The sequence below is a fragment of the Hydra vulgaris genome, chromosome 12 (assembly GCF_038396675.1).
Source record: "Hydra vulgaris chromosome 12, alternate assembly HydraT2T_AEP".
Lineage (NCBI taxonomy): Eukaryota > Metazoa > Cnidaria > Hydrozoa > Anthoathecata > Hydridae > Hydra > Hydra vulgaris.
The window spans coordinates 14,917,669-14,944,363 of NC_088931.1; the positions used below are offsets into that span (position 1 = coordinate 14,917,669).

At 26.9% G+C, this 26,695-nt stretch overlaps 1 protein-coding gene across 1 annotated transcript in view; it reads right to left on the minus strand.

Moving 5' to 3' along the window:
- Positions 1–2,782: 2,782 nt before the first annotated feature.
- Positions 2,783–26,695, minus strand: part of LOC124807958 (adhesion G-protein coupled receptor G2) — a 110,430-nt gene continuing 86,517 nt past the window's right edge. Inside the window, exons 7-9 of the mRNA XM_065812295.1 lie at positions 25,548–25,813; positions 22,025–22,091; positions 2,783–3,239 (exon numbers count right to left, since the gene is read on the minus strand). Of these exons, the coding sequence (XP_065668367.1) occupies positions 2,828–3,239; positions 22,025–22,091; positions 25,548–25,813 (745 nt within the window). The 3' untranslated portion in view covers positions 2,783–2,827. The remainder of the gene's footprint in view (positions 3,240–22,024; positions 22,092–25,547; positions 25,814–26,695) is intronic.

A 26,695-nucleotide genomic window follows, 5' to 3' on the forward strand; every position in this document is an offset into this window, starting at 1 on the left:
CTTTTAAACGAAAGCTTAAAGAACTCATTTTTACAATTGAAGATGTAACAATATATTTTTGATATTTTTTTTTTTAGTGATCTTCCTTTTTACCCCCTATTTAACTATTGATTTATAAAAATTATATAGGCATCATTAACAACTGTAATATATAATAATGTATCTTGTATTTGTAACGGAATTTTTTAAGTTTCTTACTTCGTTAACTTATTTTTTATCTTGTAAATATCTTATAAATTTTAACACGATCATTTCTTAGCGGTACTCGACGACAAGACCGTATGGTCTTCTACGAGTTCCCGCGTTCTTTTTTAAATTGCTTTTTGGAGCATTTTAAGACTGAATCGAAACGGCATTTTTATAAAAACAGTCTTGAAATATCTGAAATTTTTTGAAAAAAATTTAAAAGTTTCGATGTAAAAAATTAACATTTAAAATCATCATAAAATCATCATTATATGTTATTAAGTTTTACTAAAAAATATTATTTCATATAGAAAAATCTGTCTTTATTACTTATTTTAAGTAATAACGAAAGATTTAACATAAATTATTAAAAAATCATACTTTGTACCAAGGGAACAACAGCAAAATCTGTTACAAAGTGTTATTAACTTTTTTTTTTTTCTTTTTTATAGAAATTTAATTTTTTAAATTTATATACATAAAAAAAAAATAAAAAAAAAAATTTAATTTTTGAAGACGTAACAATATACACTAGTGGCCATTGAATTAAAGCCACTTGATGATTTTGCTGTAAAATGAAATGTGTATAAAAAAGTAAGAACAACGTCATGCCGTTCGGTTTGTTTATATATGACGTCATTATTATTTATGTTATGCATATTATACACGTGTTTGGCTTAGTATTTAATTAAATTTCATGATTTCTTGCTGAAAAACTATAATGTTGTTATTGCTTATTTTAGTGTGATAATGGGGAAAAAGCCAGATATTAATGATTTTGTCAAGGGGCAAATTGTAACATTGAATGCTGAGCGTTATTCTCAGTGTGATATTGCAAAGAAACTGAAGATTTCTAGAGGTGCCGTTGAGAATGTTTTAAGATATGGAGGTGTTTCACGACGTTCCAACTGTAAGGGAGTACAAAAAACAAATCATCGTGATGATCGTTATTTAAAGAGCATTGTTGTGTCTATTCCGCATACTTCTTCTGCACACGTTGCAAGCCTAGCTAGTGACAGGGGTATTCAAGTGAGTGCTAGGACTGTTAGGAGACGTCTGTCAAATGACTTTGGTCTTGTAGCTCGCAGACCAGCGAAGAAACCTCTAATCACGAAACAAAAACTCCTCCAGCGATTGAAGTTTTGCCGTGAGATGAAAGACAAGTCAAGGGAGTGGTGGGAGAGAGTCATGTTCACAGATGAAAGTACCTTTCAGCAGCTACAAGGCCCTGGTTACAATTATGTCAGACGTCCTGCCTCTCAGCGATTCAATCCTAAATACACCATTAAAACTGTCAAACATCCACAAAGCGTCATGATCTGGGGTGGCATCACAGCAAGTGGTCGGTGTGGACTGCACATCTTCGATAAAGGGGAAAAGGTCAATGCCAAAAAGTACTTGGAGGTTCTTGAAAGTAAGCTTCAAATCCACATGAACATCTCAAGAGCAAAAATTATGCAACAAGACTCAGCCCCTTGTCACACCGCAAAGATTGTCCAATTGTTTCAGACAACAACATTGAACTTCTTTCCAATTGGCCATCAAATTCACCTGATCTAAATGTGATTGAAAATTGATGGCAAATTATGAAAAGGAAAGTTGCTGCACATCGTTCTACATCAGAAAAAGAGCTGAAAGAGGTTTTGAAGCGTGTGTGGACGACAGAAATAACACCGGAATACTGTAGAACACTTGTTCATAGCATGCCTGATCGCATTAATGCTGTGCTTAAAAATAAAGGATATCCTGTGAATTACTGACTTTTATTCATCGTTTGAGCTAGAACTTTATTCAGTGTATTGTAAGGTTAAAATTGCATTTGATAATATGCCTGCTAGACCTTGTTGCTATAGTAAACTGTGTATTTTCCAAAAATTTGCTGCTGGCTTTATTTCAATGGCCACTAGTGTATGCAATATATATATAATATGAAAAAAAAAATTATTATGCAATAAAAAATAACTATAATTTATAAAACAGATGCCTAATTTGAAAAGAAAAAAAATAATCAAAAATCTCATCTAAATCCAATTAATAATATCAATTGCTCAATATTAATTAAATTTAATTTAATTAAAATCCTTAATATCAATCATTAATATAAAAATCCTTAATATCAATTGCATAGATTTTAAATAAAGATAAAGTGTATATTAATATAGATATTTGACAGCATTTTTAAGTTATTTACATATGATTAAAGATATAATTACACTTACAATTTTACAAATTCAAATTGCAATCTTACAAATTACAATCTTACAAATTCAAAAATACAAACAAAATAAAAGTCAGTACTAATCAACAGTGTTAGTAATAATATTATCAACGACAAAAACAACATCAACAACAACACTAATAATAACAATAATAATAATATTATTAGTAGCAATAATGATAATAATATTAACAACTTTATTAATATTGTTAATAATATATACATGTAAATATGTATGTATATATATATATATATATATATATATATATATATATATATATATATATATATATATATATATACATATATATATATATTCACATAAAATATTCATATATAAACATATATATAATCATATATGAACAAAATAAACTCTGCAAATATGATTGTTCAACAAAACGAAAAGACAACAACAGTAAATATTCATTTTTTGTTTATTTTTGACTCTACTACATTTGATGAAACTTTGTATTGTCGATAGCGTAGCAGCCAAAACTGTAACTCGACAAATACCTTTTTGTTTCTCAGTATATAAAATACAAAAATGAAAAAACCTTGAAACGAGGTTGAAACACAGAACAACCACTGAAATACTGTTGAAAAATCTTTCACAGCCAGAACACCGAATACCCATGACGAACCCAGAAGAGTTGAGCACATAAATGAAATCTTTGCTCGTGATATATTATTTTTGTTTCCTGTAGCTTTATTTGTAGTTTCATTTTTTGTTGATAAACTGAGCATGATGATTACCAACACAATAAAGTTAACCAGCAAAATCAGACAAACCGGAAGAAGAACAGTGAAGTAAAAAGGATTTCCCCGCACAACGCATCTGAAATTTAAATAACTTAATGTATTAACTTTTCCTGTATTTTCAAAATACAGTTAAAGCGCTATAGTTTTTACAAGTTAATGAATCAATTTAAAAAAAATTAATTCAATGAATTCAATTTTGTCTTCGATCGAGTTCGATCGAGATTACAAAAAATTCGATCGAGTTCGAGTTCAAGATTATTAAACAAACTAGTGAAAGTGTACATTCAGTTCATTTAAAAATGTCATCATCAACAAACCATACTTATCCTACTGCTAAAAGTCTACACATTTTTATGAAGAAAAAATAGTATCGTTAATTTTAATCCTATCAAAATAATTCCAAATAACACTCCGTCCTCCCTTTTGAAGCGTTTTGATATAATTTTACAGCAATTTTTTAAATATCGAACTTTAGGTTCGAAATTCGAATTATATTCGATTAACTAAACACATTTAATTCGAGTTCGGTTATTAAATAAACTCGAACTCGAAACTTCGAGTTTCGCACACCTCTAATGAAGCCCAACGCTTTTTTTATAAATCAAAAGTATTGCATAGCAAAAGTAAAAGCCAAACTTCTATTAAATATGTTTTTCAAAATATTGTAATAAAATGCTAAAAATTGTAGATAAAACCATGTTTTCATGGTTTTATCTACAAAATATAAACACATTAAAAATTAAACATTAATTTTTTCAAAAAAAGTGTTTCAAATAAAATTTTGTTTTAATTTCAAAACCTTTTTTTGAAGTTTGATTATTTTTTAACTTATATAGTTAATAACATGAAAAAGCAAAGAAAAATTTTTTAGGTTTGTAACTTCGTACGTGTGCTGTTTGTAATTTTGTACATGAATTGATTTATTTATCTTGTTTGTTTACTTATCTAAGATTAGTTGAGACCTGTTAGTACTAAACTGCATATTGAATTGATGAAACTGCATAGATGAATTTTTAAAGTAGATTGATTTTTTTTTTAAACAGAACCGTTTTAACCACTTAAGTTATATTATATATTCGCGGCGGTATATGATATAACATAAGATTTTATATTTGCCAACGCTTTAAAAGATAAATCACTATTTTAAAAGCAACAACAGTATCAGCTTGCAGCAATTTCATTTCGTCTGCCAAACAAATTTCGTTTAAACCCATATAAATTTTCTTACAAATATATGAAAACTTTTATGTTACAGAATAATCTCTCTAAATCAATCTTTATGAGAGGAAAAGGAAGGGAGGGGGGAGGCAAGGAACTGAAGGTCATATTTTTCAGTTTTTCATTACAGCTTTCTTTTCATCTAAGTCACAGAAAGGATCGTTTTTATCATTTGTATGCTTTTCTACTGCTTCTTATGAAATATCTAATTTGTTGAAACAATTTATAAATGATTGGTCTGAAATCGCAGTGGGCACAGACGTCAATCAAACGTCTTACGGACGTATTAACTAGGTCGCGACGTCTCAGACCAAAATAAGATGTCCTAAAGACGTCTGGTGAAGACGTTTTTGTTTGGACGTTCTAGTGACGTCTACATTAAGAAGTTATTAGTACTTCCATAGGTTATTAGGAAATTTTAAATAAAAGAAAATTGAGTTTAGTTAATAAGTGTAAATTTATTATTTATTTATTTACTTATTTCTACAGATAGATATTTTAAAGAAAAAAATAGTGACTGAAACACTCAATGAATTTTTTGTAAATGTTGGTCCTTCATTAGCATCAAAATTTGAATCCTCACAAACCAGCCTTGATGCATACTTGGTTAATAACGCTAATATTATGTCGAATGAAAAACTTACGGAAGAAGAACTATTAGTCGCGGTTTCTTTAATCAAGCCCAAAAAAAGTATAGGAGTTGACAATATAAGTAGCAGCATCATTATCAATTCAATAAAACTCATTACAATCCCACTCTTGTATATTTTTAATTTATCTTTAAAGGAGGGAGTTTTTTCGGAAAAGTTAAAAATTGCTAGAGTTGTTTCAATTTTAAAATCAGGAGATCCTTATGATATTACTAATTGTAGGCCGATATCAATTCTTACATGTTTTTCAAAAATTCTAGAACGAATTATGTATAATAGACTTTATTCTTCTATAAGCAAAAATAATATTTTGTACAATAAACAATTTTGTTTTAAATCTGGACATTTTACTGATCACGCAATCTTACATCTTGTACATGATATATTTAAAGGGTTTAATGAAAAAAAGTATACTTTAGGTGTTTTTATAGATCTAAGCAAAGTCTTGGATACAGTTGATAATATAATTCTTTTATCCAAACTCGAAATCTACAGTATAAGAAATTCAAACTTGGTTTGGGTTCAATACTAGGTCCCCCTCTTAATAAAACTAAATACACATTGTTCCATCATGCTTCTAAAAAAAAATGTTCCATGGAAACTACCGATCCTTTTTATAGATAATAATTTAATAAAAAAGGAAATATTGCTAAAATGCTTGGGCATAATTCTAGATGAAAATTTAATTGGAGAGAACATATAAATGTAACTGAGAATAAAATTTCAAAAAGTATTGGTATACTGTATAAAGTTTAACAGTTTTTAAACTATTCTTGTTTGAAATACATATACTTTTCATTTATACATTGTTACCAAAACTATGCAAGCATTGCTTGGTGCAGCACCAACATGCTATTAGGATTATTACAAATGAAGGTCAACTCTCCCATACAAAAATACTTTTTAATAAACTCAATATATTAAGTGTTTCAATATAAATCTTTATCAAATTCTTTTATTGATGTTTAAACTTGATAAAAAAACGCCACCGCCTTTATTGTACTCAATATTAAAAAAATAAATCATATATACAGCACAAGATTCTCAAAAAACAACTTTCGTCAATCCAAAACCTATTATTCAGCCACTAAATAATCAATTGCAAACCGAAGACCTAAATTATGGAAAACACTTTTAAATGTTGATCTTAAAACACTCTCTTCGCTTAACTAATTTATAACAAAACTTAGGCAAACTCTTCTACTAAACGACAATGAATTAAATTTCTTCTAAAGCGTTAAATAAGAGTACTTTTATGATTTGATTTATATAATTATGAATATATTTATTAATTTTATATATACACATATAAAAAAAAAAAATTCCTTTTTTATATTTTATACACGGTTTAATTTTATCATTTGTTTATTACCGAGGATGTAAAAAAGTATATATTCAAGAATATATTCTTGAAATCTTATGTAAAAAGTACTAATAATTGCTTGCCATGTATTTTCATGTGAGTGTGTGCATTCACTTTTTATCTTTTTACTTTTGTTATCTATCTATCTATCTATCTATATATAAATATATATATATATATATATATTATATATATATATATATATATATATATATATATATATATATATATATATATACATATATATTTTACTTTTTCTGTGTCAATTTCTTTCATTTTGTGATGGATCATTACATTATTGATTATTACTTTTGCTGTATTCTAAAGAAAAAATAGCACTTTAAATACGCAGAATCATGTTTGTTGTTATTATGAAATATTATTATAATCAGACAAATTCGGATTTATTAAAACAGCCATTTTCTTCATTTATGATTAATTTAAGTAAATCCAATGAGGATATTTTTTAACACTCTGCTCAGTTTATATTCGATTGAACCAGTTAAATTTAAACCTGTATTCGGAGGTCTCATATTCTCTTTGCAAAGCTATTTTGGACGGTTGTTTTTAACTCATGTACCTTTTTTACCTTATTACATTTAAATGAAGCGTATCAACTTACCTTCAATCATATAAATAAAGTATATAATGTTACCTTTAATTAAATATATAAATCAAAGCGCAAATAGAGCGCTATTGTAATAGTAAATAAGCTGATTGTTAACAAACCGTGAAAAATGCGAAATATATATATATATAAAAATAAAAAAATAAAATAATAATGTTACAAATCTTTGCAGACAAATCCTACTATAGTAGCAATTAGATAATTATTTGTTGTGCGATAAGACATCAAATTTTTTTTTTAATTCGTTAACTGTTTCTGATCTTACTATGTTATTTGGTAAATTTTATGAGTAAGGCACTATCTTTTTGTGGTTCTTCTTTGATATTTGAAGATTGTTTTTTTAGTGCATATTAAGAACGTTTTTTTAATTTTGTTTGACAAAGTTAAAATAATTTTTTTTTTTACTAGTCAAAAACAAAAGAGATTTAGTGTCATTAACAATTCAACTGCCCATTCAAGTGTTTAAAATGCGACTATAACTTTTAAAAAAATTATGCATTACCATTTCGATTAAAAAAAAACTTTAATTTAAAAGTTTGTTTTAAATTGACAAGAAAATTGCTTCGAAATTTTTAGGTGTCCCAAGAAGTCTTTACGGTCTTATCACAGAGCACCGCGGAAGAGCATTTAATTGGAAGTCCACGCCTCCTTTGACATTGAGAAGTGAGTGGAGCGGGGGGGAGGAGGGGTGGGAGCCTGGGCTTTCTTTGATTGAAAAAAGTGAAAGGAGGGGGGGGGGGGGGCGAATTTATGATCAAGAAAAGATTTGAAATTAATAACTTATAATAACTATAACAAACCTTTTTTAAGTTAGTTTTATTAATAGAACGCTAATAATAATTCGAAAAAAATGTTGATAATAACATTATTCGATTTGACAATCGAATTGTAATGTGTAAAAACCTTTTTCTTTTTGCAATAAAATGCAGTATTGAGAAAATGTAAGGTTTTAGCAGATTTTAAGTTTATCTCAAGAAAATAAATGCTATAGAAATGAAGTCATTCTATATATTTTACAATAGGTTTCTTATAAAAAAAATATTTTTAAAAAAATTATTGGGGATGGGGGGTCTTAGCCCCTCTGGCAGTTACATCTTAGATATGTTATGCATATTTATTTATAATTTCTTTTAACTCTAGTTAGTCATTGGTCACAATTCTTTATAGTTATTGGCGTGAGACATCTTGAACTTTACTTGTTTATGTCTTTTTATTAAGGTAAAGCATGAAAAATGAGATTTTTTGCATTATTTAGTTTAACTTGAACTCTTTCAAACCATATATTGAAAGTACTATGCTTAATATGACTTCCTTTATATATTTTACTTTTCAGAGTTTCAGGGAAGAGTTTTCTTCCAACTTGCTGAAATAAAAAACATGTTGGTAGATAGAACTGCACTGTTCTCTAATGATCCATAAGAAAGTTTTAAATAACGTAAAATTTCAGATGAACCTAATCTTTTGAAAAGAAAAATTGCAATTGGAGATATTCAATACATCTTGAGTTTAATCTTTATAGTTTTGGGATCATCCATAAATTATGCAACGTTAAATTTCACCAATTAACAAAACAAAAAAAACTAAAAGTTTTCCCTCGCTGAGCCATATAAAAAATCAAAACAGCGCATGAAGTTTATTTAAAATCGCCGCATAAAAGAGCTCAACATCTCGCGCTCCTTTTTTAAAAATAAATTTAGCGTTTTGTATTTTATAGACGATCCCTTATATGTTATATATATATATATATATATATATATATATATATATATATATATATATATATATATATATATATATATATATATATATATAAATATATGTATATATAAATATATATATATATATATATATATATGTATAAATATATATATATATTTGTACATATATATATATATATATATGCATATATATATATATATATATGTATATATATATATATATATATATATATATATATATATATATATATATATATATATATGTACAAATATATATATATATATTTATACATATATATATTTATACATATATATATATATATATATATATATATATATATATATATATATATATATATATATATATATATATATATTTATATATATATATATATTTATATATATATATATATATATATATATATATATATATATATATATATATATATATATATATATATATATATATATATAAGTTTGGTTTACAGAGAGAATCATAATGACGGGTCTTACAAATTTATTCGAATCGTTGAAGTTTTTAAATTATAGAGATTCGAAATATTGAAAGTTAAACTAAAGAGTTGCTCAAGCATATTTCACAGTGATTTTCGCAGTGCACTCTATCAAATTACGGAGGTTTTCAAATTAAAGAGATTGTACTGTATCGAAATTCTGAAAATGTCACTGAAACAACTTGCATTTGTACCAAAATATTTTTAAATTATTAAAATTCTAAAAATTGCCCCAAAATAATTTTTTAATTTCGAAGCTCTGTCAAAAAAGAAAAAAAAAAAAGAAAAACTTTACAAGCTGTATTAAAATATTTTAATATTATCGAATTTTGAAAAAGGTATTGAAACAATTTTTCACTTGCGAAAATCTGGAAATTGTTTCAAAATATTTATTTTATTACTTGGATTTTACAAAGCTGCATCTAAATATTTTTATATAAATAAATTAAACAATTTAAAAATATTTTTGAATGCTCTTTAGAACGGATGTTCTAACAAATGTTCTGAACGGATCAAATGTTCAAAACGGTCAAACAAATGTTCTGAACGGATCTTCTAACAAATTTTAAATGCTCTTTAGAACGTATGTTGATGGCTAGATTTAGTTTAGCCAAGTAAAATTTTTTTCTACGGATTTCAGCGTTATTTTGTTACAAGTTTTAGTATTACCCTCTCCAAAATCTCAGAAATGATAGAGACGGTTTGTTAACAATCAGCTTATTTACTATTACAATAGCGCTCTATTTGCGCTTTGATTTATATATTTAATTAAAGGTAACATTATATACTTTATTTATATGATTGAAGGTAAGTTGATACGCTTCATTTAAATGTAATAAGGTAAAAAAGGTACATGAGTTAAAAACAACCGTCTAAAATAGCTTTGCAAAGAGAATATGAGACCTCCGAATACAGGTTTGAATTTAACTGGTTCAATCGAATATAAACTAAGCAGAGTGTTAAAAAATATCCTCATTGGATTTACTTAAATTAATCATAAATGAAGAAAATAGCTGTTTTAATAAATCCGAATTCGTCTGATTATAATAATATTTCATAATAACAACAAACATGATTCTGCGTATTTAAAGTGCTATTTTTTCTTTAGAATACAGCAAAAGTAATAATCAATAATGTAATGATCCATCACAAAATGAAAGAAATTGACACAGAAAAAGTAAAATATATATGTATATATATATATACATATAATATATATGTATATATATATATATATATATATATATATATATATATATATATATATATATATATATATATTTTATATATATATATATATATATATATATATATATATATATATATATATATATATATACAGTGGTTTCCATTAATATAGTCGCACTCATTTTTTTTTACATATATGTAAGAAAATACTTAAAATAAAAATAAAATAAAAGCGCTACCGGTATGTTTGATATATAATTTAATAGAGGAAGTGAAACTCTATAATAGAAGACCTTTTTATAGGATGTTTATTACTCATTCTATACCAATTAACACAAAATAGTTAATTGATAAGTTTGATTCTATTTTATTCATAAATTTAGACGCACAATCAAAAAAGTCTTATATCTTGTTAATTGATAGTTAATTTGTAGTTTTTTTCCCATATTTCTCATTAACAAGCCTAAATTAATTGATTTTGTAAAATGAAATGGAATTAGTTAATCATTATTTAATAAATAAACAAAAGTTAAGTTAGTTTTGCACAAAAAAGACGCGAAATATGGGCAAAAGACGTATCACTCAAGGTGAAAGGTGGCAAATTATGTCTCACATCAAAGAAGCAACCAAAAGTAATAAAGAAATTGCCAGGTTAATTGGGGTTTATGAGAAATATGTTCGGACAACGAAGCAAAACTTTCTTCACACGGGTGGTGCCAGCGAGAAAACGAGGCCAGGTAGATCCTTGTCAACCACCAAAAAGGACGATAGTGCCCTTTTTAGTGCTGTCAGAGCTAATCCAAAAATTTGTTACAAAGATTTGACCACAGAATTCAATACAACGCGAAATACAACTATTTTTAAACGCACAGTCCGCCGAATAGTTATCAAATACAAGATTGGAGTCTAGTCTGCTTTGAAGAAACCGCTCCTGCGTCCATATGATTAACAAAGGAGACTAAAATTGTGTCGTGAAAGAAGGTATTGGACAATTGAACAATGGAAAAACATTATGTGGAGTGATGAGAGTAACTTTGAGCTTATCAATTGCAAATCTAACATAACAGTCAAAAGAATGGCTCACGAAAGGTATTACGCCAGGTACATTAGACCGACTGTACAAAGTGGAGGAGGCTCAATAGGAATCTGGTTATGCTTCAATTACAAAGGTGTTGGTACTTGCCAAACATATACTGGAACAATCAACTCCAGAATACACGTAGAAGTACTGGAAAACAACCTAATTCCATCAATTGACCTGCTTATGCTCAATGATAAACCATGGTAACTTCAACAATATGGCGCTACTGCACATACTGCATACTATACAAAGGAGTGGTTCAACGGTAATAATATGAAGACAATACCGTGGCCTCCATACTCCATACTGATTTGAACCCGATTGAAAACATTTGGGCTTGGATTGACCGTGAATTGGCAAACGTTTAAATTTCCACACTTGACCAGCGAAGGACGCCCTTAAAGAGACCTGGTATAGGGTTCCAGAAGCGATGTGAAAAAACCTTGTTAAGTCTATGCCTAGAAGAGTTCTTAGCTGTATTAAAGTAAAAGGCGGATACACACAATATTGATTGGTTCATAAATTACGCCTCCTAATGTATTGTGCGTCTAAATTTATGAATTATTTTTTTCCTCTTATTTTTTTATTACCATGTAGTTGTACCTAATTATTACTTAGTATTTGTATTTTTTTTGTTTGCTTTTTTTTAAATTTTGTATTCTGTATATTTATCTAATAAATATAAAAAAAAATAAACCGAAATCTTTTTTCGTTATTGTTTTATCGCTATGAAAACCACTGTATATATATATATATATATATATATATATATATATATATATATATATATATATATATATATATATATAGATATATATATATTTTTTTCTTTTCTCATTTTAGTTAGCAGGCCTGAGTAAATGAGTCGATCTTCATAGTTGAGACTAATAGTTGCTGAAACAAGTTTAGTTGCTCAGATTGTATTTTTTCAATCGTATTATAGTCTTCTTTTATATAAGAAGACTGGGAGTGGAGTTGCAGACTCAAGAAGTGGGCAAACAAATATCAAATAAAGAGATTTCATAAGCAGACAATGCAAACTTAAAAAAAAATTCTTTGTTTTCCCAGCATTTGGTTTGTTACTTGATCTTTTCGTTTAAAATATAACTTCAAGATCTCTTTCAGACTCAGAATCATAAAGTTGTTTACCATTTATCAAAAATGGATAACTTTTATTGGCGCAGCCATATGTATCATAAAGCATTTGTTTTTGTTGAATTTTATCATTTTGAAATTCAACATAAACACTTTCATTTAACATTCAAAGAAATCCAGAATGACATTTCAAACCGTTTTGGATTTCTTTGACATATAAATCTGTAAATTATTTTATATAAAGTTTTGTATCATCAGAATATAACTTTGAAACGTTTTTGATTGTGACAGGAAAATCATTAATGTAGACAATAAAATGGAATGGTCTAAAAACTTAACTCTGTTGCACAACACAAAAAACACCAACTTATTTAAAGACGACCTCATCTTTAAGTACTCTCTGTCTCCTGTTTGTGAGAAAAGATGCAATTTATTTCAGTACTAATCAATTAATACCATAAACTTTTAGTTTTAGTAGCAATCTACTATGAGCAACTGTGTCAAGTGCCTTTAAAAAAATCTAGTAGAACAACATCAACTGGAGCATGATTTTCAATGTTTAATGTTATAAAGTTAAGTTTTTCAAATAGATTTATTGTACATGATTTATTCTTCATGAATCCGTATTGATTTTCTGTTGGCAAATTGATTTTGTAAGAATAAGTTTCGATTTTGTTTATAATTACACTCTAGTATCTTTCACATCACTGAAGTAAGAGAAGCTGATCTAAAATTAGTCGCAACTACTTTGTCACCTTTTTAAAAAATAGAAGTTGATTTGAAGCAAATGATTCTCTGAAGATTAAGTTTAAAGGAGGTGCAAACGCCTATGAAAATTTTTTTAGCATGGCTGAGTGAAGTTTATAAGGTCCAAACACTTTGTATTCGTTTAGACTCTGAAGCCTATTAAAACATCATAATATTTGATTTCGTCAGAAAATAGATCCGAAAGAGTTTTAGTACAGTTGTTAATTCTTAAAATAAACTTAGGAAGAACATCATCGACTTCAATAACAAATACATTTTAAAAACGTTTTTTTAAAATATTAATAATTTTAACTTGATTTGTGAAACATATCAATCATCTTTTTAAAAATCTTTTATTGACTCTTTCACCACTAACTGATTGTTAATATTGTTAATAGCAAGTCTTTCTCGTGACTTATTTGAGAATTCTTTACTTCAGATTTACAATCTGATATTTTTCATTCAAATTACTATTATTCCCATTTTGAGCACAGTTTCTATATCTCAAACTTTTCCTTTTTCCTAATTAGTGATTTAAGTTCCTTATTTATTGAAGAAGTTTCCACCTTTTTTTTTTTTCAATTCTTTTTACGTGCCCTGAGAAGTCCTTACGGTTTTATCACAGAGCACCGTGGAAGAGAATTTGAAGGGTAGTTCACGCCTCCTTCCTTACTGCAGTTATAAAACTTTTCTAGAGATGATGTTGAACCACGGATGTCTTCTAACCATGGATGTCTTCTAACCACGGATGTCTTCTAACCACGGATGTCTTCTAACCACGGATGTCTTCTAACCACCGATGTCTTCTAACCACCGATGTCTTCTAACCACGGATGTCTTCTAACCACGGATGTCTTCTAACCACGGATGTCTTCTAACCACGGATGTCTTCTAACCACGGATGTCTTCTAACCACGGATGTCTTCTAACCACGGATGTCTTCTAACCACTAGCGCAGTGGTTAGCAAGCAAGCGCGCTAACCACTGCGCTACGGCTGCTAATAATCTATTTATAAAAATGATTTGTTAATAACCTAAATGCTTAATCTAGGTAGATATAACATACTTCTTAAATGTTAAACATCAACAGGGGGAATAAAAAACTGCTTGCAATGCTGAAGTAATAGATCAATTCATTATACATATCCTAATATATATACATATACATATATATATATATATATATATATATATATATATATATATATATATATATATATATATATATATATATATATATATATATATATATATATATATATATATATATATATATATATATATACAGTACTGTATATATACTTTAGACCATTTACATTTTTTCAAAAAATCCCGCAGAATTCTTTTCTAATATTTAAGTTTGTAGTTCTAAATTATAAACTTATTAAAACACATGCATTTCACACAAAATATGGAACAATTACAAATTTTTTAATGTCAAACTTCATAAAAAACTCTTAATATTTACTATGTCCTCCTTTTGCCTCAATCCCAGCCAATATTCGCCGGGGAATAATTCATACAAGTTAGTTATATAATCCTGGGGAGGCCAGGTCATCAATTCCAGTTCTCCTTCCTCTGCCATTTCATTTAAATAATTTTTTGCCATTTGGGAACAATTTTTGGGTCATTGTTCTGCTGCAGAATAAATTTATGACCTATTAGTTTCATTCCGGATGAAACAGGATATCCACATAACGTTTTCCGGTGAGTCGCCCCCCTATTTTGATCAAATCACCTACTCCAGATGAACATAAACAGCCCCAACGTATAAATAGCCTTCTCTGTGTTTAATAGTAGGGTTTAAACACTCTGGCTGATAGGCTTCTTTAATTTATCTTCAAACATATTGGCGTCCTTTCATTCCAAATATTTCGAATTTGGACTCTTGTGTTGTTTTGCATATTCAAGTCGTTTTTCCACACCGTAATAATGGTTTTCAAACTGCAACGCTTGATGCTTTTTTTGCATTTCTTAAAGATAGGCTTTTAGATATTTATTGTCATCTTTTGTTTGCTTAGGAGGTCTACCACTTTTCTTTGTATCTTCAAGGAAGCAAGTTTCTCTGATTTCTGTAACAGCATTATTTGAATATCCTGTCTTCGATGTAGTTGTTATGACACATTATTTTAATAAATAAACAAAAAAAACCCTTATGTTTCCTCATCAATTTTGTTTATTTATTCAAAATAATATATTCTTTCAACTTTTCTTATATATTATTAAACTTAAGTACACTTTAAAAAAATTACATAGGAAAAAGATTGTACATACGTCTAATTATAAAAGTGGTCTAAAAGTTATAAACAGTTCAGTATATATATATATATATATATATATATATATATATATATATATATATATATATATATATATATATATATATATATATATATATACATATATATATACATATGTATATATATATATACATATATATATACATATGTATATACATATACATATATGTATATACATATATATATATATATATATATATATATATATATATATATATATATATATATATATATATATATATATATATATATATATATAATTATATATGATGTGCTAGGACAATAATGTAGACGTACTTTTCTAAAAGAGAAAGAGCATAATTCTAAGATCCGCTCCAGATATCGCAACAATACAAAAGTGGATTTAAAATTTAATGAGATAAATAATAGAATCCTGAGTAAGAAAATGGCGAGCACAATAAAAAGATGCAACCTTAGCAGGTGCTAATTTTGAAATAAAAATGGTTTCCAAGAAAAATTGAAAGTAAGATTTAATCCTGGAAGACGATGGGTAGATGACTCATTGCGTACATTACTGTTCATAAATATAGGAAGATCTAGATTGTTGCGATAACGATTGGCTAAAAAAAGTTAAAGTTAAATATATATATAAATATATATATATATATATATATATATATATATATATATATATATATATATATATATATATATTTGTAAGTAAACGTCAATTAATACAAATTCTCTTAATACGATTAATAATTTATTATTAGATATTCGCTGGATTACGGTTACCATCATCATCTTACAGCTAAATACGGAGCTGATGTTTACAAACAAACTGAACAGTTACAATTATTGAAGAAGTCGGTAGCAAAGTCTAAAGACCAGAATATATTTTTACAAAAATGTGAAAAGCATAAACTTATTCCGAAATCATAACGAATTAACATTACGAATACAAAGAGATCAGTGAGTATTGTTATTCGATATAGATTTGAAATTTTGATTTGTAATAAAAACGATGCTAAAAAACGGTATTTTATGCTTGTTAATGAAACTAAAAATCTCCAGAAAAAACATAAATTCATTCTTGATGAAATAGACTACAAAAAGTTAAACAAGTTACTGAAAAAGCTCGCGAAATAATGTTTTTGAAATCAAAAGAGAGATTATTTAAAAAGTTTAAAATTCTTTAAAACGAATTTGAAAATAATCACAGTAATAAAATATGTAAGTTAAATTAAAATTAAAACTTATCTCTCTCAACTTAATAATAAAACAGCAATTTTCAAAAACGGAATATGATAGCATATATCCAAATGATCCCGTCCCGCCTCGTATGTATGGTCTAATTAAAGCTCAAAAACCTGAAAAATCTTATCCTATGAGATAGTTATGTTAACTATCGACACTCCTAATCATGGAATTTTGAACTACTTATTAAAAAAAATATCTTAAACAAAAACCAAGCACCTCTTAGTAAAGCAAATTCATGGGAGATTGACAAAAAAGAAGCTCAAGTTTCATTTCATGTAATAAACTTGTATCTACCAATGCCACTAAAGGAAGACACTTTAATTTTTATAGCCCAATTTATAAAGATGATTCCTACAAGCTTATTATATATGTAACAAGACAACTTATAGAGCTTTGTTTACACCGTTGTTATTTTCTGTGGAACAACGAACCTCCCTACTGTATCGTTACCATGAATACCATTACCATCTATGAAACTAAGGATAATATTTCGGAAATCTGGCTATAGAGTAGTCTTCAAATCAAATCCAAGTTTAAGAACATAACTAACGTCAAAAACAAAACTAAATTGCCACATAATAGTCAACCCGGAGCTTATTTGATTGAATGCAAATGCTCAAAGAGATACGTAGGCAAAACTAAACTTCAAATTAGGACTCAAACTCAGTAACATCTAAAAAGTTTAAACGAGGGTAAACATTATCAGTCTATAATAGCCACCCATAATAAGTATTGCTGACAAGAAATAAAGTGGGAAATCGTAAAAACAGTTCAAGTTAAAACCAAAAAATATTGATCAAAAAGTGCGCGAAGTTCTTGAAATACAGAGGCTCCAATGTTCATCTTTATATGGCGAAATTAATTTAGATAACGGGCAATTTGTGAAAACTAATTTTTGGACTCCGTTTTTTACATTTTTGCGTAAGCAAGAAAGAAGCCATTCAATTGCTGACGTCAGTTAATTTAATACTGTTTTTAACGTTACAAAAAAAATTTTTTGTATAACTTTTTACGAGCTGATGATGCTTGATAACCATAATCCAGCGAAAACTTCTAATAATAAATTATTAACTGTATTAAGAGAATTTGTATTATTTGATGTTTTCTTACTAATATAACAAACACTTTTATACACGATGTCAACACTAAAAGTATATATATATATAAATGGTCAGCAAAAATTTTTTTAACAAAAATGAGTGAAAGTTTCGGGTAACAAAAGAAAAACTATTCAAACTAAGATAAGTAAAATATATTTATTAGTTAATCTTTAACAAATGTTTTAAATTTTTCTCTAACACAGAAAGCCTTTCATATAAAATCTTCAACTGTGTTCAAAACTATAAAAAACTCTTTATATTGATCTTTCTATAAAAAGTTTAAAAAGGAAGTAATTAAGGTTTATATATATAAAAAAAAACATAATTTACAAAAATATAGTATAACTTGGTTCTTGTTGGTAAGAAAATTTTAAAAGTAATGTGAAAATAATTCATTTCTGTTTATATAATCATTGTGTCATGTTCCTGTTTATGGAGGTATGCTTCATAAATCAAATGTAAATTCTCATTTGAGAGTTTTAACATTGGAAATAATTTCAAAGAAAGGTTTATTTTTATAGCAATTGAAAAAATGCTGATCAAATTTATATAAACCAATACCTGTTCTGCATATGTAGTTCGGTGATTAATTCTTAACTATAGGTTATTAGTTTCTCAAATGTATGTTGTTTTTCCATGACATCCATTACATAATAGAAAATAAATAATATTTTTTTAATTGCATGATGTTGAAATTTTAATGTACCATATTTTATTAGGTTAAGTGGTAAAATGGTTGACAAACTGAAGATACATAGTACATACCTTACAACGTTTTGATAGGCAATTTAAAACTTCGCATTCTTCGTTAATAAAAACTTGTTTCTTATTAAAACTAAATGTAGGTATGTGTCTTAAGATATTTTTTGGTTGGCGTTATGATAGTACAATAGAAGTGTTTTCAAAAACTAATAAAATTTTATTGTCAAAAACAGACAGTTTTAAAATACAATGTAGAGTAGTTAACAAATTTTCAAAAATAATATTTGCAAAATTTGCAGTTACAAAGGCATAGTTTTTTTCCCTTCTCTTTTTTGAGGTGTTGGTTCCTGTTGTCGAGCTTTAAAAATTCCATTATTATTGATTTTTACTGGGTAATTGCATCGAACTAAATATTGTTTTAGTTTTTGAAGTCTGTTTTCCATTTTTGTTGGACTAGATACAAAACAAATGATCCGTTAAGCTAATGTGAAAGGTTTATTTTCCTTTGTTTGTTTAAGGTGATGGCTATTGTAATTTAGATAATCAGGGGACTTTGTAGGTTTATCAAAAGTACCTGTTTCAATAATGTTGTTATCATGTAGAATAACCGTTATGTCTAAAAAATTTAAAAAGTGGTTCTGTGTGGTTCTCGTATATGAAATTTTAGATTGTTCTTCTGTATATTTGATATCGGGGTGTAAAGAATTGAAACACTAAAACAGCAAACTAACATTAAGAACTAAACAAACATATAGAAAAAAAAAATTCCTAATAGAATAAATTGCAACGGTTCATATATATTTTTTTGTATTTTTGATGATATAAGAAACTCAAATTTTATTAAAAAACTGTAAATAAGTTATATTTTAGGCAACTTTCAACAAAATAACAGGTAAAAAACGCAAATTTGAAAAAATTCAAAACAATGTTTCTTGAATAATTTTGGGTTAAACTCAAAAACCTTTTGGTTATAGCTTCATTACATTATTTTCATTCATTTCTACTAAAAGAATAAAAAAATAATTAAAACATCAAAAACGGGGCACAATACTTAAAAAAATCACAAAATTTTAAGCAATAAAAAGCGGGTGTTTTGTTATAAAAATTGATAAAACTATTCTTAGTTGATCATTTTAGGACATCTGAAATCTTAATGATTAAGGAACATACACTAAAAATTTCAGCCAAAAAGCTTTTTTTAATCTCGAGATATCATGTTTTGAAGTTCAAAAAAAGAATAAAATTAAAAAGCTATGAAAACCATGACCAAAGTTTTCCGATAAATAGAAATTATTAGCAAAAAAATGAAACTGACCAATAAAAAAGTTTAAGTAAGGTAATATTAGTAAGTATTTTATGGAAAATGTGTATATTTTCTGAATGAATTATAAATTTTGAATTAAATGGTATATTAAAAAAAAATTAGAACTTTTATTTTAAATTGAGTATTTTTTCTATATGAGCCACCTTAATTGATTTTAATATATCAACAAAACTATCATCTATGAAACTTTTGAAATTGTTTTGAATATTCTCGCTTTCAATTTTATTGAAGAAATTTAGTAAAACTTTAGGAAATAGTTTCACTTCTTCAAGATATCCAACCACTAAACAAGCTTATGGTGGAGCCATTTTTGTTCCCATAGCTGTTCCGATTAGTTGATTGAAAAACTCATAATTGAAAGTAAAACTATTGGTCTGTAAAATAAAATCCACGCTTTTTAAAATAAAAGCTTCCAAAAATCTGATAGGTATATCATCACGTAATTTACTTATTCAAAATTTAATTGCTTCTAAACCTAGTTGATGAGAAATTTTAGTATAAAGATTAGAAATATCAACACTATATAAAGTGGTATCTCGGTACTCTATGTTTTTAGGTAGTACTCTAATGAAATGCCAATCATCTTTGATATATGTTGTTAATTTTGGTACAAAAGGTGATGAGATTTTTTTAACTAGTTCACTAAAGCTTTGAGTAGGTGAAAAAGTACCTTTAACTATTGGTCTTCCATTTAGATCATCTGGGCTTAAAGATTTAATATATTCTTTATTAGATTCTTTTACACAATTTTCTACTGCATTAGATTTTTTGTAACACATAAAAATTGCTAGATTTCCATTCCATGTTTTTGAGATAAGTAGTTTCTTTTTTTGTTAAAGATTCTTTAAACTTATCCACGTGATTTTTTATTTTCCTAAAACATATTTTGTTTGTGTTACTAGCGACTTTTGTTTCAGTTAATAAATGGTCTTCGCACACAAGTTTATCTCTATACTAATCTGCATCCATCACAACTAAACGGCCTCCATTATCAGCTGATTTAATGATTATTTTGTTGTTACTCTTTAGTTCCTCTAAGGCATCACGTTCACGATGAATGCATGGTTTTAAAATGCCTATCAAAACGTCGTAAGCTATGTACTATGTATCTTCAATTTGTTAATTATTTTACCACTTAACCTATTAAAGTATGGTACATTAAAACTTCAATATCATGTAATACAAAAAATATTATTTATTTTCTATCACGTAATAGATGTGATTGAACAAAAACATACATTTGAAAAACTAATAACCTAACGTTAAGAGCTAATCAACACATTTACACATGCAGAACAGGTATTGGTTCAGATAAATTTGATCAGCATGTTTTCAATTGCCATATAAATAAACCTTTTTCGAAATTTATTCCAATGTTAAAACTCTCAAATGAGAGTTTACATTTTATTTATAAAGCAAACCTACATAAACAGAAACATGACACAATGAACATATAAACAAAAAGTAATTATTTTCACACAACTCTTAAAATTTCCTTACCAACAAGAACCAAGTTATACTATATTTTTGTAAACTATGGTTTTTTTTATTTATATAAACCTTAATTACTTCCTTTTTTTAACTTTTTATAGGAAGTTCAATGTAAAGAGTTTTTTATAGTTTTGTAAAACTTATACACAGCTGAAGATTTTATATGAAAGACTTTCTGTGAAAATTTTAAAAAAGAAAAATTTAAAATATTTGTTAAAGTTTAACTAATAAATATATTTTACTTATCTTAGTTTGAATAGTTTTTCTTTTGTTATCTGATGTTTTTACTCAAATATATATATATATATATATATATATATATATATATATATATATATATATATATATATATATATATATATATATATATATATATATATATATATATAAATATATATATATATATATATATATATATATATATATATATATTGAAGTCTATATATGTGTGTGTATGTGTGTGTGCGTGTGTGCATTAGGCAAAAGTAAAAGAAACAACTAGCACACAATTTTATGAACTTACATTTTATGGTTTCCTAATTGATCTGGTTTTAAAGCTCCAGTAATTATAACAACTAATGCAGGAACACCTAAATATGTTAAAAAATAAAATTACTCTACGATATATTCCTATATAAATATATTATATATAGTCCTATTTATATTTAAATAGTATTTGTTGTCGTAAAAGTTTATGTGATTGGGTCATAGGATATCTATGGTGAAGGTCTACATAGAGCTATGCAATTTTTCAGTTTCTTGATTTTTCTAATTTAACATCTTAAATTTTGATGAGTTAATGCCATAACCACATGACATTTTGGCCATAGTAGTATGAATCCTTTTATAAATATGCATTCATGTTCACTGCAATAGCTGAAAAATCATATTGCTGAAAAAATATCCTTGCAGTGTTAATGTTGTTTGATATTCACATTTAGATACTTTTTTACTACCCTATACCTGCCCTACCTACCCTTTAGTAGGTTTACCAGGTAAAATGTAGTATAAAAGTATTTGACACAAGTAGTGATCTTTATCTATTCAATAGCTACATGTCGAGGCTTTGTAGCTATCAACGTTAGGTAAACTTACTAAAAGTAATTGAAAGATACAACGACAAGCAAAAAATGACAATTGAAAAGATGTGGATGGTGTAAATAGAAATCTTGAGATCACCTAAAGTAACTCGTGTTGTATCAAGTCGTTTCACAAGGCCATTTATAAATCTAGTGACTAAGTAAGTTTTTTAAGATATAAATATGTAATATAATATTAATAGTAATAGTAATATATATCATAATATGAGCTAGTAAGAAATAATGTGACAAACATTTTTGCTCGTTTTTCTAGCTATTAATCATCATGGAAAATCGGTGTCATTATCTTTACGAATAGTTGTTAGCTATTTGCTAGCTTATTTAGCTAGCGATTCTCGTGGCAAAACTGTTGTCTTTATCGTTGCGAATACCGCAAGCTTTTTGAATAACGTTAATTTACTAGTAACTTTCTCACCAGGCCTTCAACTTCCTTAAACGTTCTCCAATAGAACAAATACAATAATTAATGCTTGGCTTTTAATGAAAGCCATAAATGACTTCTCTTGATTCTTTTCTATAATTTTTATTTTATTTTATTCTGCTTCACTCCCAACAAAGCTAAACTAAACGAAAAACTAAACGAATAAAAGTTTTTAGAGCATGCACGGACAGATACAGTAAACGAATGAAACTTTACTGAATAACAAGTCTAACGAGACTGGGTTTAGTTGATAGAACTGAAGACAATATCTCCTTTAAGCAGTGACCATGATAGTAATTCTAGAAAAGAGAAAGATTTACGAAAATGGGAGAGAGGCTCAAGCTTAACAAATAGAGTGTGTCCAACTACATTTATAATGCGTTTTTGGACTTAGTCTAGAAGAGTAAGAACATAATTGGAAGAACCAAACCAAATATGGCAACGGTATTCCATACAGAGACGAATAAGAGACTTGCATAGGTAGAGAATGGAATCAGGAGAAACAGAATGGCAAGGATAATAAAGAGAAGCAACGTTTGCAGATGCTGATTTAGCAATCTTCAAAGATGACAGAAAACAGGTTGCTTAGAGCAATCAAAATTGTTCTATATAAAGTAAGCAATTTATAAAAAACGATTTATTAGTATTAAGTTTACTCGGATTATTTGACTGTTGTTTACAAACAGATATCACTGTTTCACCATCAAAATCAGCTTTGTTTATTAAAATTAATCTAGTAAAATCTTTAATACAGGCGAATTTAGCATAATATCTTAAGCTTAACATATTCTTGATTTAGTATAAAAAAGGAGATCTTGTAATGGCATCTCTGCAGAATAATCACTGACCTAAATGTTTTCAGAGTAGCATCTAATTTTAGCCTTTTTTGCTTTATTATATGATGGTTACAGATAGCTTAATTGAAGAGCACTGTTTCATAGATACAAATTCTTTACTTTAGATTATTTAGAATTTAAGACTTGCGCTTTTAACTGTTCTGACATCGGTGTTGGTCAATGTTGCCAATATTTTTGCATATATTTTTAACTACTTCTGGTTTTATAAATTATTTCAATATTTTACTCGCTGCATATAAAAGTTGGCTTGACTTTTCGGATTTTAAATAATCTTTTGTTAGCACAGACAAGCCTTCAAATAAAAATGAAGGGTGTCGACCTTAAATTATAACTTTAACAACAATTTAATATTCGTAACAACAATAGAAATAGGTTTTAATAAATTATAAAAAATTTTATGCATAGGCAAGTAAAAATACCACAGATTATTGTTTCAACTTTTTCCCCTCAAATTTTTTTTAACTTAGTAAATAAAGTTCAAAATAGTTACCATACCATCACTTGACTTTTAAAAATGGTTTTCGAAAACAAAACAAAGCGCTGTCTTTCTTTACTTTCTTATAAGTTGTTATAGCATTTTTTTATCAGTTATGTATAGTTTTATTGTTTTTGATATTTATAAAACATATAATAAATAAATAATACTGCACATTAGCCTGTGCATTACATTACTGAACTGTATATTAGTCTAATCTCTTAAAATTATACAAGATGCAAGTTCATGATTTATGTTTATATTTTTAAAATGATTATAAATGAAGATCATGTGTTAAAATCTGTTTATTTCATATACATTCAACATTTTCATTTCCTTCATTAATTGGCTTTGCATGCTCAAATTTATTTTTTTATTATATAATTCTGCTAGCATGTTTTTGGACTTATATTTCTTTTAAGTTTAACAGGTTGCGTGCATGCTTACACAATATTACTATAATTAATGCAGCTATGAACTAGGCTGAAATATATAAGTTTAAGACTTTGAGTATTTATGAGTGGGTTATTTTTGCACATTATGTTAATCGTTTTGTTTATTTTTGATTCGTTGTATTTTATATGAAAAAGATAAGATAAGTTTTTATCAACAAAAACTTCTTGGTGTTTTAAAAACTACTCCTTTTTTAATTTGTTTATCATTTATAAAGAGAGCTGGTAATTTAAGAGGCAGATTTTCTTTTGTGTTTTTAACTTAAGATAAAACTCAATATACATTATAAAATAATGTATATTGAGTTTTATCTGTGTTTATCGAGAGCTTGTTAGCACTAAACCATTTATTTAGTTTCATAATTTCAATATTCATATCCCCATATAACTTATTTACGTTATTATTGAACATAAATAAATTAGTATCATCACCATACATAACTAAATTTAATTACATTTTAGAAGTCGTTTTTATGAATTAAAAATAGGAGAGGACCAAGCATTGAAACTAATAAACAGGATAATTTTAAAATTTAGGAAATTGATCAACAAAAAAATTCCACATTCAAGAATTAAAAAGAAAATTATTTTTATAAATTATTTAAATAAAATTAAAAAACTAATAATATAGTTTTTTTTTTTTAAAGTTAACTTTTATTTAATAGAACGCAACAACAAAATTGGCTTTAATAAAAATGAATCAATCACTAGATAAAGAAATATTTAGAAAAAAGAAATTACCCCAAGCAATCACATTGGCATTTCTAAAGATACTTTCATCGCTACTTTTATTAAAAACTGCAACCAAAGAACGGTGGAAGTTAAAAGCTTCAACCAACATCCAACAAAATGTTGTCAGTATGAAATAATGCAACGCAGCTGCAATAATTTGACAATGTTGTCTAGGCGATGTTTTTTCAGCACCAATCAAAAACACGAGCAGTAGACCAATTAGAGAAATGCAAAGACAAATCAGAATTTTCTGAGGAAGTTTCTTCCTTAGATTTCTAAATATAAATATTTAATAGTAAGTTTTGATAGAAATACTTTAAAATTATTTAACTTTAATAAAATACGTTAATAATAATTAACAATCATGACTGTCTGTGTCCACGCGCATGCGTGCGCGTGTGCGTGTATCGACTGTGTTAGTGACTTCACAAAAAGAATGCTCAATGTTTTTAAAGTTCTTAAAATGATGATTTAAAAATAGAAAAAATACTTTTCTTAATTTTAATGAGCATTTTATGTGTTTAAAACTCACCAGGATGCTTTCCAATAATGTTTAAAGAGATGAAATTATCATCAGGAGAAAAACTTGTACACAGTTAAAAAGTTGTTTATGTGTAGTTTATGAACATTTAGCATTTAAAATAAATTATGCAATATAAGCATTTACATCAGCATTATTAGCATATTACATTAGCATTATCAAGCGTATTACATTACATTACATATTAACAGCAATATTAGCATATTGCATCAGCATTATTCTTTAAATTTTCTTTTATTCTTTTAACCTATTACCTTCATGTTTTTGAAGTAATTGCATTATATCAGAAATAAATGAATTGCGCTAAAAACACTATTTATTTCTGTTTTTTTAAGCAATGACTGTCAAACTGCCCAAAATTTAAGCAATGACTGTCAAACTGGATAAAAATTCATGTGAGTCAATGGTTATTTAAATTAGTCAATGTATGCATTAGGGTTATGTCTTTTTTTCAACCTCATGCTCCTGTACTGAAGTTTGATGAGCTGTTCCCTAAAAAATACAAAATGAACTATTATTTGCATATCTTTTAAAAAAATTTCACCCCGCCATTGAAAAATCGATTTAATGTCAAAATCGATTTTTCAATGAAAAATCGATTTTAACATTAAATCGA